Here is a 16,414-nt window from a genome sequence, read left to right as displayed (position 1 = left end):
TGCAGAACGGTCCATCGCAACGCGTTGATTTGTATATATATAACAGAAATAGCGAATGGAGTGAGTCCTGGCACTGGCCCGCTGTCCCTCAAGTCGAAGCTCTTTATCACCTTTACTGCATATGCCGCGCGGTCGGTGCCGCGTGAGCTCGTTAAGAGCGAACGGTAACACTTCGACCTAACTTTGCTCCTAAACGTATGGGCGGATGGATGAGCGAATGGATGCTGAACGGCAATAATATCAGACCTGCCCCGATGCTGGGCAATCCACCAGCGAGCCTATAGTCCACCGCCAATTGACTTGCCTGACTTTGCTCGTGTGCTCTAGAAATGCAAACGGGTGTACGATATAGCACGTGCTGGTATGTAGCATTGTTACTCATTTGGCCCGTAGATGCGGCCCGTGGACGTGGGCCAGGACATGTTACCGGCTGCTGCATGAACTGATAGCTGATTTGTGATCACCCAACTCTTTTAGGTCCTTAGCTCCCGTTTGTTCGCCCACAAGCCTCCACATCTATCCGTATCCATCCCAGGCTACTATCCCTGAATATCTTTGCCTTGCAGATTCGCTCCCACAGTCGTTCCTTCGGAAATATTTTTTAATTCTTAAGTGAAAGCTATCCATTTATTTGCTAGCCACACAACATCCTGGGCCGTTTCATCATGTTTCCTAAAGGTGACGCGGGATGGCAAACTTTCCTAATCAGGCCACATCATTTTCATGTCCTACTCCTTCATCCTTGGTTTTTTACGCAACTCTTCCTTTACTCAGCGCTCCTGAATTTTTGACATTGTTTTCAAAATAGCTGGCTGTTTCCCTTGGTCGGCTCGGAGAACAGTTTTGTCCTTGTGGCGGGAGCCGCGCCTTGCGCTGCTTACAAGCAATGGCCCGTTGCACAGAGATGGTTGGTCGAAACGCTGCACATGTTCGGCGCCATGCCCGAATTGCACGCAAACACAGCCTGGTAGAGCAAGACGACTCTAAAAAGGGTCGTTAACTTCGCTTTCCTTTTTTGCCGTTCTCGCGGTTTATGGTTTATGGGCCTCCTGGCTCGTCCGGGCCTTGCGAGCTCTTGCGAGCTTGCAAGAAAACGGTCGGGCCGAAATGGAAACCTTGCGAAACGGAAACTCTGTGAATCCTGTTTCCGTGTTTTCAGCAAAAAGGTCCAGGAACGCCGGAAAGGCCTTTCCGGAAAGGCCGGTATCCAGTTTCGGCCTTTCCGGTAAGTAGTTTCGGCCTTTCCGGAAAGGCCGGTATCCAGTTTCGGCCTTTCCGGTAACTAGTTTCGGCCTTTCCGTAAGTAGTTTCGGCCTTTCCGGAAAGGCCGGTATCCAGTTTCGGCCTTTCCGGTAACTATTTCGGCCTTTCCGGTAAGTAGACTCTGTGCTTGCCTCCCTACATTGCCAGAGTACGGTAAACAGGTGTGCAAGTTTTCCTGCTCCATGTCCTGGGATCGAAACCAATACGCATATGAGGCACTTTTAAGCGGTCCCCTTGCAAAGTTTTCTGTAAATTCCTTTAAAGTCATGTGCTTTTGGATGCCAGCCCGAGCCAATCCTGCCAACTTTTTTGACAGCCAATTCGACACCCTGAACACGCTAATTCGATACCCTGCAAGGCCAATTTGACACCCCGAACAGGTCAATTCGATACCTGACAGGCTAATTCGACACCCTGTTAGGCCAATTCGGCACCCGGACAGGCCAATTCGACACCCGGACAGGCCAATTCAGGCCCAGCACAGCCCAATTCCGAGGCTCCACAGCGCAATTCGAATACCTCCGGCGAGCCCGCCAGAACAATTCAAGACCTCGACAGACCAATTCTTTTGTCAGGAATAAAATCCAGGCTAATTCTGCGACAGAGCTCTTCCCTAAGTCCAGCCCGGATTCTACCCTCCTGTGGTTTCGGCCTTTCCGGTAACTAGTTTCGGCCTTTCCGGAAAGGCCGAAACTAGTGACCGGCCTTTTCGGCAAGCTGTTGGAAATGACCGACACTTATATACCAGAGGATGGTAACAGCAGTAATAGGACCCGGCGGGGGTCCGGCGCTTTGCTGGTCTTAACACAAGCGCCGTATGCGGAATCTGTTTTCAAAGCGTACGCATGGTGTTTGAGCCTGCGAAACCATGCGATAGTTTGATTTCATGCTTATAATGTCAGGAATAATTTCAGTGCTTAGCGGAGACCCAGGCATCTCATTTGATGGCTCTGACCGAGTCAAAAACGGCACTTACCCCATGGCTTGGTACTTTCCTATCAGCCAAGGTAAGATGCTCAGGGCTACCTCTGTCAATACCCCCAGAACAGTCCAATCAGCAATCCCTCAGATGCCGTGACGCTTCCCTGTACTTCTGTAGCCCTCTCCCATGAATACAAGTTACAACCCTTGCAAGCGAACGACATTTAGTTTCTAGTGCAGTGCACGGCCCGCTGGCTCTATTCTTCGTGAGTCAGGAGCACATTGTAACAACCACACACAAATTACAGCATTTCGAGGTTTCCGACAGTTACCCGAGGTTTCGCAGGGAGGTCAAAATTCGGAAACTGTTTCGCAGCCGCAGTACAGGTTTCGGCCCAAGCGCTCTGTAATAACACAACACAACACTCACGAAAACATTTCCATTATGTATGCCTGGATTGTATGTGGCGTGTATAGGCGTGCAACGCCTAACGGTGGTTGAACCAGGAGGCCAGAGAATTATTCCAGGCTCACGAAACCCCGGCACCCCAAAAATAATCCCTTAAAAAGATCTCTTACCCCGTTTTCAGCGAGGATGCAGGATCATGGCGTCCTGGAGAGACGGCGATGTGGGCCGCATATGTAGGACGGTGCATCCGAATACAACTACCTGACGCAAACCTGCTAACATCCACGGTGAAAGGCCATGCCCATGCATCTATCTTTGGTGCAGACATGCGCACGTGAACCGCGCATGTCCACCCGCAGTGCTATCACCACGACCAGCTGCAGAAAACGGGAATTCCAGGCCCGCACAGGCACATTGTGAAAGGCAATTAGAAACCTGTTAGCGACGAGGAAAACCCCTTACAGGTCGAACCTGGGAAACCATGTCCGTTGGGGACTTCATCAAGAGACGCCAGGGCAAGCATGCACGTCAAGGGATGTCAACAATGATGCACACATACAGAGCAGCTGCTGATTTGACCATCAAGGAGTGAATGCCAGGTGAAGTATGATAATGGTTCCCTGCATTTCCCAATCCTCCCAACGACCAAAAAAATGCTAGTTAGGCATCCGCAAGCCGCCAATCGCGTCAACTATCTGGAAATTGCAGTTATAAAAAGGGCATGCTTAGAAGAGGAAGGTCATGATTCCACGTTGAGGCCGTGAGCCCGTTTATGAGTTTTGTAGGTTATCGTACCTCAGTGAGACAATGGCCTGCATTGCTAGGTGCTCTTTAGCCGTGCAATGCGGGCACCAGAGATGCCCAAGCTATCCGATTCTCCCGGAACCTCCGGGAAGCCGCACGGCCACCCTCGTCCCCAGCACTTGACACTCAGATGAGATTACCGGTAGGATTGGGGCATCATGCGGGGTCTAGGTGAGCACGAGCTTCAATAAGCAGACGCAGCAGGCCTGTAGGCAAAGAGCGTTATAAGCCCTGGAAACAGCAGTTGACACACGCAAGCGCATTTGGCTTGCTAAGCAAGTGCTACCCATCCAGTTGCTGATGTAACAAGAGATAGATGGCTTCCAAGTCCAATGAACTGTCCAGCTTATGACCACTCATCCTAAGTCTCCAAACTCGCCGTCGGCACTCCTCGACGGCGCTGCAAACAGCATCGTCTCAAGAGCGCCTACTGCAAACAGTCGAAAATCCATATAAATCCCAACACACTGCCTCTCGATTAACAATGCGCTTAGCGCAGATGCACCGAACTATGAAGAATCCCCAGACTGCATGCCTAATAATTGCTCTTTGCGGTATACCTACTATGGTCGCTGCAGAACTAGAACATCCTCAGCCAGCTAGCAGAGAAGCGATTCCAATTTGTCCACGAACGCCATAACAAGTTTTGCGCCGATCCTGCCCGTGGAAAGCAATGCTGCAACCTAGGCCATCCGAGTGCCCTGCTGCTGCAATACCCCGAATGATATGCAGCATAATCTAAACGCAATCAATGGCGGCCTATGCGCAACGGCACCTGCGACATGAAATGCATTTCGGGTGTTCCAAGCGACATGGGCACTACGCCAGGAGAGCTCCCCAGTGGATTGTTCACGAGCATGTCGCCGCCATCATGGGGTGACATGCCGTACGGTGACGCAACCTCCTGGCTTGCCGTCGAGGCGTACGACATGTACGATGTTCCCATGACGGCACTACCGCTCTTTCCACGACCGTGCGGCCTGCTGCCGGTCGCGCCGGACACACCCCGTGCATGATGCATGGAAGATCCTGCCGCGCCTGCGTGCAGCCGGTTGGTTGGGTCATGCAACATCGCGTCCGACGGCATGGATCGACCCGCCATATCCTCGTCGTCACTCTCCTCGCCTTCGTCCTCACTGTTGCTGGGGCTCGGCTCCTGGTCTTCGCCTGGGATGAAGATAGAGCAGAGGCAGGGCGCGGTGACCAAGGAACTATGGCTCAGCGCGGCGACCAAAACATCGCAGCTATTTTTCGCTTTGCCTTTACAGGCAGTACAGACCGCTTGAACGTGTCTCTAACCTCGGCCTACATTCCGAGCAGCTACGCGCAATCCACGTTTGACACCCGACAGGACCTCAATGCTAGGCACACAGGCACTTCCATAGTAAAGCTGCGTGGCCGAAACGCACCGTCGCTGCCCCGGCCGTCTGCCTCCTCTCCCTCATCATCCTCGCTGTCGGCAACCTCCGCGCCGGTACCACCCGCCGCCGTCTGCGGGTGACCATGCCGCCAGCGCACATAGCTCTGCTTGAGCTGCAAGAAGCGGCTAGATCGGCGCAACAGGTAGGGGTCAAACGGAAAAAACATCTCCAGCGGCCGCTGGGACCGCGTCTCTGGCTCCACTTGCGTCAACAAGGACTGCAAATCCACGACGCCCAGCGACGCTGCCTGATGGATGAACTCCGCCGCCACCGATGGCAAACAAACTCCTAGCGGCTGCAGGCGGTGGTTCAGCAGCTGCACCACAGGTCCCCGCACCAGCGACACCACAGACTCCGCCAGATCCTTATTGCCCTTGTTATGGGCATCTGTCTGCTCCCCGGAATCCGTAGCCCCTTCCTGCCCACGCTCTTGAGACTGTTGTTGCTGCAGCATGTCGCCAACCAAGGCCTGCATGTGGTAGCATAGCACGTACAGGATGGCTTGCACAGCCGCGTAAAACATCTGGTGCCGCTGCGTTTGGGCATTGGCAGTCTCTGCAGTCAAGGCCATCAGCGCTGCAGAATCCTGCAGACCACTATTGGTGAGAGTTCTAGCGGACAGGTTGCCGGCGCTGCTGCTCGCCGAAAGGCCGCCGCTCTGGCCCCTGCAATAGTCCAAGCTAAAGGATGCCAGCTCCTGCAGGGTCTTGACCACCACGGTCTCCGGCACGAATGCCGCGCGCGCCAGAAAAGATGCCAGGTATGCCGCACAGGCCGCGCGTGTGATAGGTGCCTGGCGCGGGTCGCGAAGCCTTGCCAACAGCAGACGCACCAGGCTCTGCGAACAGTGCCCCGGATTGTGAATGCACACGTAGAAGAGCAGAAACTGCGTGAACTTGGACCGGTGGGTGTTGAGGATGGTGCGCTCAAAGCACGAGAGGAGGGTATCCCAGAGCTGCCGCAATTCGCCTGCCGAGGAATGGAAACGGCGAACAGTACCGGGGCCCCAAAATGTTACCGATAGCTAACGCGAAGCTGGGCACAACTGAAGAGAAAAGGCTCCCTAAGGGGCAAACGCGTAAGGGAACTACTCAGGTCGAGAAATCGATGTTCATTGAGCACCTAGTTACGTGATCAGCGCTACAAACGCAGCCGGAAATTGCTGCCGCAGGCTCAGCAAGCAGAAATCCCCCAGATCCAAACCCCACTCTCACCGGCAGCGATACGCTTCTGCAGGTGCTCAAACGCAAGCTCCATCATGCTATCCATCTTGTTGGCCATCTCGTCAACAGGCGGCCGCGTCGGCGTCGCGGGTTGCTCCTCCTGCTGTCCGTGGGCACCCGCTACAGCGCCCTCCCAGCCGCCACGCCCATTTCTAGCCGCGCCTTGACGCATCGCCAGCATCGCATGCCTACGCGCCAGCTCTTCAGGACCAGCATTGATATCCAGCTCACTTGCCAACATCTCCTCCAGTTCAAACACGTCCTCGTTAGCAACGTCATCCTGCTCCTCCTCCGCCTCTTCACCTTTCGCAGGAGGGGACCGGTCAAAATTGTTACGCTGCGGTTCACCCAGGAAGCGTCAATACCATACACAAGGCATAGCTTGGGCATACCTTTCCAACACGGTTAAGAGGCATCACAGATCCGACCAGGCTAGCTTCAAGCGTGGAGCGCAGGCTGCATGCGCAGCTTCGTTCTTCACAAGGCGCTGGAGGATACGAACTCACGAAGGTCTCACTATCGCGTAGGACAGCAAAGCTGCACATGTTAATGTGCAGCTTTACTATTATAATGCGCTGTTGTTGCGCGGGCGTCCCTTGAATCCGACAGGACTTCCCGCCTTGCGTGCTTTGCTGCCCATCCAAGCCCTCGTACCATGCTCATACATGGATATATGTTCCATGCCAACGATGCCGCCGCTGTTTCATCATGTCCGGAAAACCCTAGCAATTCTTGGAGCCTGCGCCGGGCATGCTTGTCCGGCGCCATGCTGCTTCTCTGTCCGTCCGTTCTTAACTGCACACTCTGCCGTAATGCCTTTGCAGCTGGCCCTGATGACCCCTCATGACGACGACCTCAAGGTGCGCCAAAAAGGCGCGCAGGTCGTCGACAACGCATTCAGGTGATGCTGTGGCACCTCACCTCCATTACAATAATGGTGCGCTGCAGGGCAAATGGTCGAGGCGCCAGGGCAGCGCTCAAGGCTACCATGGCGGCTTCCTGGTGGTATGCTTTACCCCCAACACGGCAAACAGGCACTTCCGTAGGGTCCCTGAATGGGTCATCCCTACGTTGTATGCTAGTTACTTCATTGAATCGCGTTTTGTCCTCAGCGCGCATCAAGCTGGGAGAGCTGGAAGAGTCCTGCCCAGCAGGCGGCACTACGGGGCAGCCCATGTGCTGCACCTCAGCGCAGTTGGCCGAGGCTGCGCATTTGGCGCCAGGCAGCACCGCATGGGGCTACAACGGTGTCGGAGCGTTGATATCATGGTGTAAAGCTTTATGCTCCACACAGTCCTTTCCGTTTGCTTTTCACATTCAGCCAGAGAGTGAACTCCATCCTATCCCATGCGTTCGGGCAAAGGACGGGTTCTCGTCATGTCTGAAAAGCTCCTTGAACATGTCTTGGCAGTGCAAAGCTGCAACGGCACGTGTTGCTACAAAAAGCTGCGAGCCCTTAACACGGCAAACGCAAAGCGTCACCGTCCCCGCAAAGAGGATCACCCAATAGGGTTCTCAGGACGCGGGGGACGGCTCATGACCCAACCTTTATAGGGTGCGCCGGAGGCTTGTATGGGACCAAATATTAAGCTTAAGGGCAGAGAATTAAAAAGGCAGGGCATCATACCCACCAGTAGGCACATCAACGATATCCTCCCATTTGATCTCCACGTCCATGGACAGCAAGTGCTCTACCACGGCGGTGAGCAGCGCCTCTCTGATTGGTGCACCTGTCCGGTCCTCCGCAATCCGAAAGAGCGCTGACAAGTACAAACACTGCTTGTTGCGGTCCTGTAGCTTGTGCGGCATTTGTGACACAATAAGCGGTAACACGTTTGTAGGCGCCGTCGGCACTAAGGCCAGGACCCGAACCAGGATGGGTAGGAGCGACTGGTGTACTGCCAGGGCCTGCTCAGACGGCCGCCAGGGGCCGTGCAAATCTTCCGACGGCTCTCCAGGGCTTGTTGCCTCCGGGGGCGGGGTGAAGCTGTAGACTATGAGCTGCAAGCATGAGTGTGTAAACGCTGAGTTCGCAACGACCAAGTTGCGGGTGAAATCCAGGACCGCCGATAGCACGGCCTGCGGCGGGCACGGTCCATATCAAGGTTGGGAAGAGGTCTTGAATAGCCCGGAACCGGTGATGCATCATAAGCAAGTGGAATGGCGTGTGCCATGACAGATGTTGTACTGCCAAAGCTGCAGCGACAGCTGGCTGTCCCCACTGTCCCCACTGCCCTGCGTACCGGCGCAGTGTTCCACAACTTAATACTGAGGAGGTCCGACACAATGGACTCATGCTTCCGCTCATGTATGGCCGACACATTTGCTGTGATACATCCTATGAGCGTCGTCAGCTGCACTATACCCTCTTCAGAGTCGGGCTCCTGCTCCACCCTCTTACGGCATTCCCGTAGAAGCGATTTCAGCCTGCAGCATAGTGCCGAGCCAGAAGTGAGCATTCGGGTGCCATACCTTTGTAGCTCCTCTCCGTTAACTTTGAGCGGCGGCGCATAGCCAACGCTTTTACGCAGCTCAAGATCAGCCACAGACCCAACGCCATGATTCCAGCGATGGCGTATTCAGCAACGATTCAGCAATTCATGTTGTAACCTTCAGAATAGTGACTTACTCTTCATAGCTCTTGTTCCGCTTTAAGAGCGCCTCCGCAACAAATTTCTCTAGCTCGGGGTGACCTGTCATATGATATCATGTGTTTAGGAACTATGGAGCAAGAAATTACAGCCAAAGGCAACGATTCCCACCACCGGCTGCGCGCGCCATCCGCCAAAGCAATATAAAGGAATTTGCGAATTATATCTCAAAACTCAATTTTTGAGAAACATTTACAGCCGCCATACAAACCCATAACAAGCATGACCTTGCGTCCCTATATCGTAACATGCGCACAGGTAAGACCGTTATTTGGGGTTGTTATATAAGGCATGTAGTTGGCAATAGGATGCCACCAAGCACGATAACTGTGTGTGGCATTTCCCTTCCCAGCATGCAATTCGTACAAGGACTCGTCATGCCTTTCAAAAGCTTGCGCACGTACAGAGTCCCTGTGCCTCAGTTTCTTCTGCTACTTCATACGCCCCATTGAGTGCTTAGTGACCAGCTTCACGAAGAAAGTATGACGGGAAAAAGCAGTAGTCGGCACACATTAGTCGGCACACGTTCATAGGACACTTATCCTACCAAGGGAGTTCTGTCTTTCCTCAGACGCTTGTCGTCATGGAAGATGACTTATATGGAGACATATCGGAGGCAGCAATTGCCGAAGGTTCGCTAAGCCAGACTCGCATTTTGCTTGTCAATCCATACCAAGCGTCCCAACCATTGACCCCTGTGGTATCCTTTAGGTCCAGTCGATGTCACTTTGTACGAGGGCCTATTCGCGGGGCCTTCGTCTTCGGGGCACCATGAGACCTACCTTCAAAACAAGATTAACGAGGTAATTGGCATTGCTTGGTGTGTCCATACATTATATAAGTCATAGGTTTTCCCAGCCCGGGTCTGTATCATGCTCTGTACTTATATGGAGCGGGTTGCTTGAGTCCCCTACGACCCCCGGGTCGCGCCGTACGACTGCCCGTATGGCCTAACCGCTGTTCATCTGAGAACTGGTGTAACCAATGTAGCTCGAGGAGTTACTTCGGGAGCGCAAATTAGAAGTCCAAGCACTGAGGAGTCAGCTGCAAGAGCGGGATCAGCAGGTGGGTGTCGAGGAACCAGCCTGTCAACCTGTTACGGACTTAAGGGCGCTTTGCTGCTTATATGGAGTTCATGTCATTTTTATTGGAGCGATGCATGGGTGGCTGGGTGCCAAGCAATGGTGCCAACTATGCCGCATGATACAAGGAAGCCACAGCGCGTAATTCGCATGCTGCCACCCTGCTCCCTGCTTGTGCTGCAGTTGCTAAACGTTACGACGGAGCGAGATATCCTTATGCGCAACATATCTTGTCTGTTTAAGACGGCCAAGGAGGAAATGACCCGCAAGCAGGCGGAAATCAACAGCTTACGTGCCGAAGTCGCAGTGGCCAAGCAGCAGCAGCAGCAGCCGCGGCCACAGCAGCGCTCCCCTCAGCTACCCATTCCCTCTTTGTGCATGGATGCAGAAGTTGTTCACCCAATCCGGCCGTCTGCACCGGGCGTTGCAGCCGGAAGCAAGCGTGGCAGGGACACAGACGTAAAGGCGGACGCGGGCGCTGCCAATGGAAACAGTAGGCGGTGTGGCGCAGGTGAGGCGACTGGGGCCAAGAGATCGCGCAGCGACGGGAGTCACGCGCAGCCCCCTGCAGATGGGGCCAAGCGGGACATGGGCGTGGCGACGACCGGAACAAATAGTACTTCTTTCTGCGATAACCGAATAAGTGATCAGGGCGCACTTAAGGACCCCGATTACTCTGATCACCGAATTCGTGAGGACGGCAGCGATTGCTACGAGGAGGGTTGCCGTGCTGGTTTTAGAGGCGCTGGGGAGCTTCAGCGCAGGGCCAGGGAGTCAGACCGCGGCAGATTGGAGCGAGCGGGGTCCTCGTGCCGTGCTGGCAAGCCAGGACACGAGCGCGACCGAGGTGATTCCGATGATGAGGATCAAGAGCGGCCTCGCCAACGTCATGGGCAAGGTAATGCCCATGCAAGGGAGCCGCCTGGACGGGAACGGTCCGGCGGAGTTGATGGCCGGCATGATTACGACAGGCAACATCGAGGCGTGCGAGCTGAACCGAGCGATAAACGTGCACGGGAGGTATACGATGGTGAGGGGTCTTGCGGCGCAGGCCTCCGGAGAAGTCGCGACGCGGAGGGCCAACGGGAGCGCGATTCCTCAATTGATGGCAGGGGAAGGGATTTGCGGGGGAAGGAGCGCCCCGGTGGCGAGGACACGAAAAGATATCGGGACAGGGACGCGCACCACCAGCGGGATCCTACAAGCGCTTGGCGGGCAGGGGAGCTACGAGGACATGAGCGGTCTAGGGAAGGAGATGGTCGGAGAGATCGCGACCTGCAGCGCAGCAGGGAAGGTTTGAGCGAGCAAAAAGAAGGCCGCACCATACGGGACGGCGACCGTGAGGGTCGGCATCAGCATAGTAACCGTGATTATAGAAAGGCTGAACGGTTTTAAGTGGTGGCACAGGGACCTTCTGTCGGACCTAGCTCTTAAGTCAACGGCAGTCCTATGTGAAAACTCCAAATGCTGCTCAGTGTCTGCAACGCACGCAAGCAGCATTTGAAGGGCCAGTCCTGGCCGCCTTTGGACAATTCGTGTCACGGATGGATATGGGTCGCCGTATATATTCTGGGCGAGCATGAGCTCCTATGAATGCGCCTGCATATGGGTGTGGCCGGTACTATTGACTGGTGTATTGATGGAGGGCTAGTTCAGGGGTGACAGTCCATGAGCGCGAGAGCAAGACGTCGTGCCCTGTCGGTCGGGGGTTGAGCTTCGTCATTTTCTTACTGCGCATGGTGCTGGTCGTGCGCAAGTTGGCGTGCGCATGTACAGTTGTGCTATTGGACCTGTGCTGGAAGACGATAAATATGTCTGAGTGTCTCAAATCTCTGCATGACGAGCAGTCGACCGTTGGAGCTGAAAGCGGTGCAATTTGGGTTGTCCGTATATTGCAGGCCGTAACGTATTGCAGGCTCGGATGGGATTGGGAAGACTGACGTTGCAATAGGGCGCGTATTGAACATCGACTTGGATATTGTGGCGCTCTTGTAACTCCTGCCATCAATCCTTGACGGCATTATCCGGATGCATATCACGTGACGGGATGCGTGAGCGTGTATGGGATGTGAAAAGCCTACATCTTGTTCAAAAATGAAGTTGTCCACGAAGACACAACACTGATTCCTACTAGGAGGCAGCTACAGAACTGATTGCATCCTCCGGCATCCGCACGGCCACCCTCCCGGATCCTGCTTTATCAAGGCGTCTATGCATATTAGTTTTTTTTATCTTGAAGTCCGGAAGGACATTTATGCACCCTGGAAGGTGCTGGCTATCCAGAAGTCCTATCCATGGGTTCACGGTAATGTCGTGCGTATGCAAAGATGATGTGGGTCATGCTTGCAAAGTATGCACGACACTGAACACGCAGCTTTCATTCACCTTTTATACAAGCAGCCGTTGCAATCGACATCGCTTTGATTCTAGCAATCATGAGCTGAATGATGGCCCAGTGAAAGCCGTTGGCCATGGAAGAAAGTGCCCTATGGGTTACCAAGAGTAATGTTTACAAATTTTATCATTTCGCTTTACTTATAAGCTGCTGAAGCCGTCACAGTCGGCTGAATTCTGACCAGGTGGACTCTTTCAGGACGGTTCCTTACAGGATGCGCTGGGCTAGTATACTAATGCAAGCATGCTATGGAATGGTTTCAAATTTTAAGCTGCTTCTGGGTTACGCTCAGCAATGCCCCTGCCAATTCGCGAAAATACGGCAGCTGTCCGGAATTTCGTTCAAAAGACGCATTGCCCTGTTGTTTTCTCACGCTGCGTGAAGTCTTCTAATTAAGGCTAAACAACTTCTAAACAAAAGAACTTTATTTATTTTGCATTTCACTCCCCACCCCCCAAAGTCGCCCTGGCGGTTGTTCACCCAGGCTCTAGTGGTCTTTTACTGTTGACCATTACACCTATGGCGAACAAACATTAGTTGGCCTTGCTCAGGGGCTTGTTGGCATAACAATAGAGCAGCCTCGAATTGCCCCAGCCATTCCTGACTACCATGAATCCACATTACAGCCGCGGAGCGTCCTCCTATGGCGTCCAAGCCCCTCCAGTTACCTACTCTCAGGAGCTTCTGCTTAGCCATTTAACCAAGAGCAGCGCGGCGAGTCAGCAGGTGCGGAAAACGTTCATGCTGTAGCTTACGATGGCGCGGTCCAACCGAAAGAACTCCACCACAGGACGTGAGCAAAGGAACTTCAACTGGCCGCGCGATGCTGGCGGACTTGACCAATAATGGGCAAGCTTTGCAGCGGTCGGGTGCAGTGACGGTGAGGATATTGTCTCTGACCATCGTTGCGTTGCTCGACAACCCTTAAGAGCGTTCTTTTGTTGCCGCGACCGGCTGCTTTATTACAGATTCCTTTTGATTCTGAACAGGGTGACCGGAAAACTTTGTCGCACGTCAGCGGTCAGTCGGCGTCGTTCGGCCAGGCACTTAAGGTGCAGCACGGGTTTGTGCCACCATCTATTCCTCACGGAGCTTTCTCGGACCCGCGCATCATTGACAGCGTACGCCAATCAGGTACGTTCTCTCTGCGGCTTTACAGGTACGGGTTCTCTTAGTAATCCTTCGAAGAAATATGCTGCACAGGTGACCACGACAGGAAGAAGACGTGGATTGACGTAGACGCCCTAAATCATGATGACCCACAAGCCGTCAGCCACTACGCGTCTTCTATATTCGAGTACCTTCGGGAAGCTGAGGTAAAGTCCAGGCCTATGCACGACGCTCAAGTGGGGTTGACTGGCGCAGCATAGATGTGCACATAGATCTCCGGTTTACATAGTGCGGGATTGAGCACTAATACTTACGTGGTTGGGAAAATGGGGTAGCTGGTGTTAATAGAAAGGGCACCCGAGGCGTGATCAAGGGGACTCCCTGCGGCAAAAGGAATGGGGATACGAAATTGGCGCACGAATCGACGATGCACTTCTGAGGTGCAATTTGCTTTTACTCGGTTCCTGTGCAGCTTCTACGGCGGCCCATACCTGATTACATCGATTCGCAGCCGGAAATCAACGCCAAAATGCGCTCCATTCTTGTCGACTGGCTCGTTGAGGTGTCAGAAGAGTACCGCATGGTTCCAGATACACTATACTACTCAGTGAACTTTTTGGACCGCGTCCTCAGCGTGCAGCGTGTGTCGCGTTCCCAACTTCAGCTCGTGGGAATTACGTGCATGTGGATTGCAGCAAAGTACGAGGAGATCTACCCACCCAATGTTGGGGAGTTCTCATACATCACGGACAATACGTATAGCCGCGAGCAGCTGGTGGCCATGGAGGAGGAGATCCTGAAGAAGCTGAAGTACGAGCTCACGGTGCCTACCGCCAAGACCTTCCTCCGCCGGCTTCTTCAGGTGCAGTATGTTGCGGGATGCGGGTTACGCTTTTTATGCTTGTCCATAGCCCATGTCACTAATGCTAGCAAGGGCATGTCGCATCTTGTTTGCTCATCAAAGTACTGCCTTTGTTATGCGCACATTCAGGTCTGCAACCCTGACGACCAGCTGCACTTCGTGTCAAATTATCTTACGGAGATTTCGTTGATGGAGGCGTCCATGCTGAACTTCCTACCAAGTGAAATTGCTGCGGCAGCCGTCTACCTGGCGAACTTAATTCTCGCACGTGCCCCCTGGTCCCCAACGCTGGAGCATTACTCGTACTACGCGCCAGCGCAAATCGCTGATTGCGTAGAGGTACTTGCAGAGCTACACATTAAGGTCAACTCGCGAGCTCAAGGGGGCGAGCTTACGGCGCTTTACGACAAGTATAGCCACAGCAAATTCTTGGGCGTTTCACGCGTCAGCCCTCTGCCACTGGCGGTTGTGAGTCAGCACTTGGCAATGATGTTGAGCGACAACAGTGCGAGCGGCTTGAGCTCCCGTGCATGAATAATTGCTGAGACCTAGGGAAATAGGCTTGCGTCCTTGCATTGGGGGATTGCAGCATGTGTGCGTGTCAGGGTGTCAGGATCCATGCATTTGTGGGTATGGCACGGCGTGGGAGGTAATTTTACGTGTGATGTGTGTTGCTATGTTACGTGATTACGTGGACCCCTTGCACCCACAAGGTGCTATTCAAGGGTGTCCCAGAGTTTTGACGTTCGTTACACGTGCTGACTTGGCACTGTTACAAGGGACGTCGGTGGACTACACTTAAGAACTTTCGTTGATAGGTAGAAGACAGGCTGAACCCTGAAGACAGACCGAAGACGCAACGGAAATTAGACGGAAAACTTCATACTCTTTGAGCATGCTATTACGCTTGCGTTTTGCCCAAGCGCAAAGAATATTATGCAATTCTGCAATTCTTCTCTGATTGCATTATCGTCCCTTTCCATTTCCAACGCGATGGACCGGTTGCACTGCGCCGGAAAGCGTTCGCTGCAACGGTTCTCACACTGCTCTCTTCCTTCGTCAAGTTAATAATTTCCTTGTATCCCTTATCCATGTAATGTGTCAAGTGGATGTATTCTGGTTCAACTTTGATTTCCGAAATAAAGCTGCGAGTGGCCAAGTTTTTTACATGTGGTTACTAAGCGCTTCAAATATCCGCTTAAGTTAAACACTTACAAAACCAACAGGCATAACCCTTACTACAAAGCCTGCGCATATGAAATTGCTTAAAAGATTGTAGTTGTAACCCATACTGCCCGTACACATTAAGGCAACCACGTGTTGCTTCCTGATGCCGGACCGGGGCTCGTAGTGCGTCCGCTTGCTGGCCGACTCGCCGTGGAACTAACTCGGCGAGCGTGGTGCGTCGCATTTGCACTGATACGTGAAGCCTCAGGCGACGTTGAGCGCCGCCGATTTGCCCCGACCATGGCCGGCTCGATGTGCCGTCCCATGTTCTCTCTAGCACTCATGAGAGCAATGGGTGGCGAGGGTGGCTCAATGACCGCAGCGACACGAATCGTCGTGTGGGCAGCGGAGGCCAAGGGAGCGCTGCTGTCATCACCGTTGGCTTTGGCCGGTGAATTCAGCTCTCCACTCCCTGGCGCTACATTAGCTGGCGGTGTCAAAGCGAAGCTGGCCTCAGGCGACGGCAACGTCGACGGGACATGGAAAGTGACGGCAGCTCCATTGCCCGGCTCTGCACCTTCTTCTGACCCGGGCCCCGCCGTTGGCGATGACGTGCGCCGTTGTGTGGCAGGACGAGTAGCGCCGCGCCCGGAAGTCGTCGGAGACGGGGAGGTTACCCTTGGGTTCGTTTGTCCCAATGAGCTTGACCGCAGTGTTGAGCGAGAGCGTTGCTGCGCGGCCATGGAGACCGTAGAGGACTGCAGACTTGTGCCCACAGTTCCTCGGCTGTGGGTGGTGTGGGCTGTACCAGTAGTGCTGGCAGGTCTTGCATGGGTACCAGGCTGGGCCACGGGCTTGGGTACTGAGGACGTGACCAGATTACCAGCAGCAGCCACCGGGGCAGCTCGGAATGAAGCCGGGTGCGAAATGCCGCCCTGCCAGGATCATTTTGTGCCGTGGTGGCAAAGGCTTAGGACAGCTGGAATATTCCACATATGAAGGGTGCAGCTCGCCTAGGATATGCATCGTGCAATGGTAGGGAAACCCAGCAACAAAGTTACTGTGAGCTCGCTGCCTGCATACTCTGCCAGTCAAATGCGCATGCG

At 53.9% G+C, this 16,414-nt stretch overlaps 3 protein-coding genes across 3 annotated transcripts; 2 read left to right on the top strand and 1 right to left on the bottom strand.

Annotated features, from left to right (window-relative positions):
* Positions 1-2,770: 2,770 nt before the first annotated feature.
* VOLCADRAFT_120872 (uncharacterized protein) lies at positions 2,771-8,969 on the bottom strand (the record flags this gene model as incomplete). Its single annotated transcript, XM_002950273.1, has 12 exons — positions 8,804-8,969; positions 8,671-8,734; positions 8,285-8,468; positions 7,673-8,120; positions 6,963-7,246; positions 6,273-6,378; positions 6,033-6,242; positions 5,651-5,787; positions 5,165-5,611; positions 4,807-5,134; positions 4,173-4,564; positions 2,771-2,797 (listed from the first exon to the last, which is right to left on the bottom strand). Exons 1-12 carry the CDS (start codon positions 8,820-8,822, stop codon positions 2,771-2,773), a joined length of 2,646 nt encoding a protein of 881 aa, XP_002950319.1. The 5' UTR covers positions 8,823-8,969.
* Positions 8,970-9,275: 306 nt separating this feature from the next.
* On the top strand, positions 9,276-11,169 carry VOLCADRAFT_117560 (uncharacterized protein; the record flags this gene model as incomplete). Its single annotated transcript, XM_002950398.1, has 5 exons — positions 9,276-9,324; positions 9,404-9,495; positions 9,683-9,757; positions 9,958-10,285; positions 10,346-11,169. 5 exons carry the CDS (start codon positions 9,276-9,278, stop codon positions 11,167-11,169), a joined length of 1,368 nt encoding a protein of 455 aa, XP_002950444.1.
* Positions 11,170-12,778: 1,609 nt separating this feature from the next.
* cyca1 (A type cyclin) lies at positions 12,779-16,307 on the top strand (the record flags this gene model as incomplete). Its single annotated transcript, XM_002950397.1, has 7 exons — positions 12,779-12,895; positions 12,960-13,049; positions 13,159-13,303; positions 13,373-13,485; positions 13,752-14,141; positions 14,271-14,646; positions 15,646-16,307. The coding sequence occupies 7 exons, from the start codon at positions 12,779-12,781 to the stop codon at positions 16,305-16,307; spliced, it is 1,893 nt and encodes a 630-aa protein (XP_002950443.1).
* Between the last annotated feature and the right edge of the window lie 107 nt (positions 16,308-16,414).

The sequence above is a fragment of the Volvox carteri genome (genome assembly GCF_000143455.1).
Source record: "Volvox carteri f. nagariensis unplaced genomic scaffold VOLCAscaffold_18, whole genome shotgun sequence".
Lineage (NCBI taxonomy): Eukaryota > Viridiplantae > Chlorophyta > Chlorophyceae > Chlamydomonadales > Volvocaceae > Volvox > Volvox carteri.
This window is presented reverse-complemented; position numbering and strand designations above follow the sequence as displayed.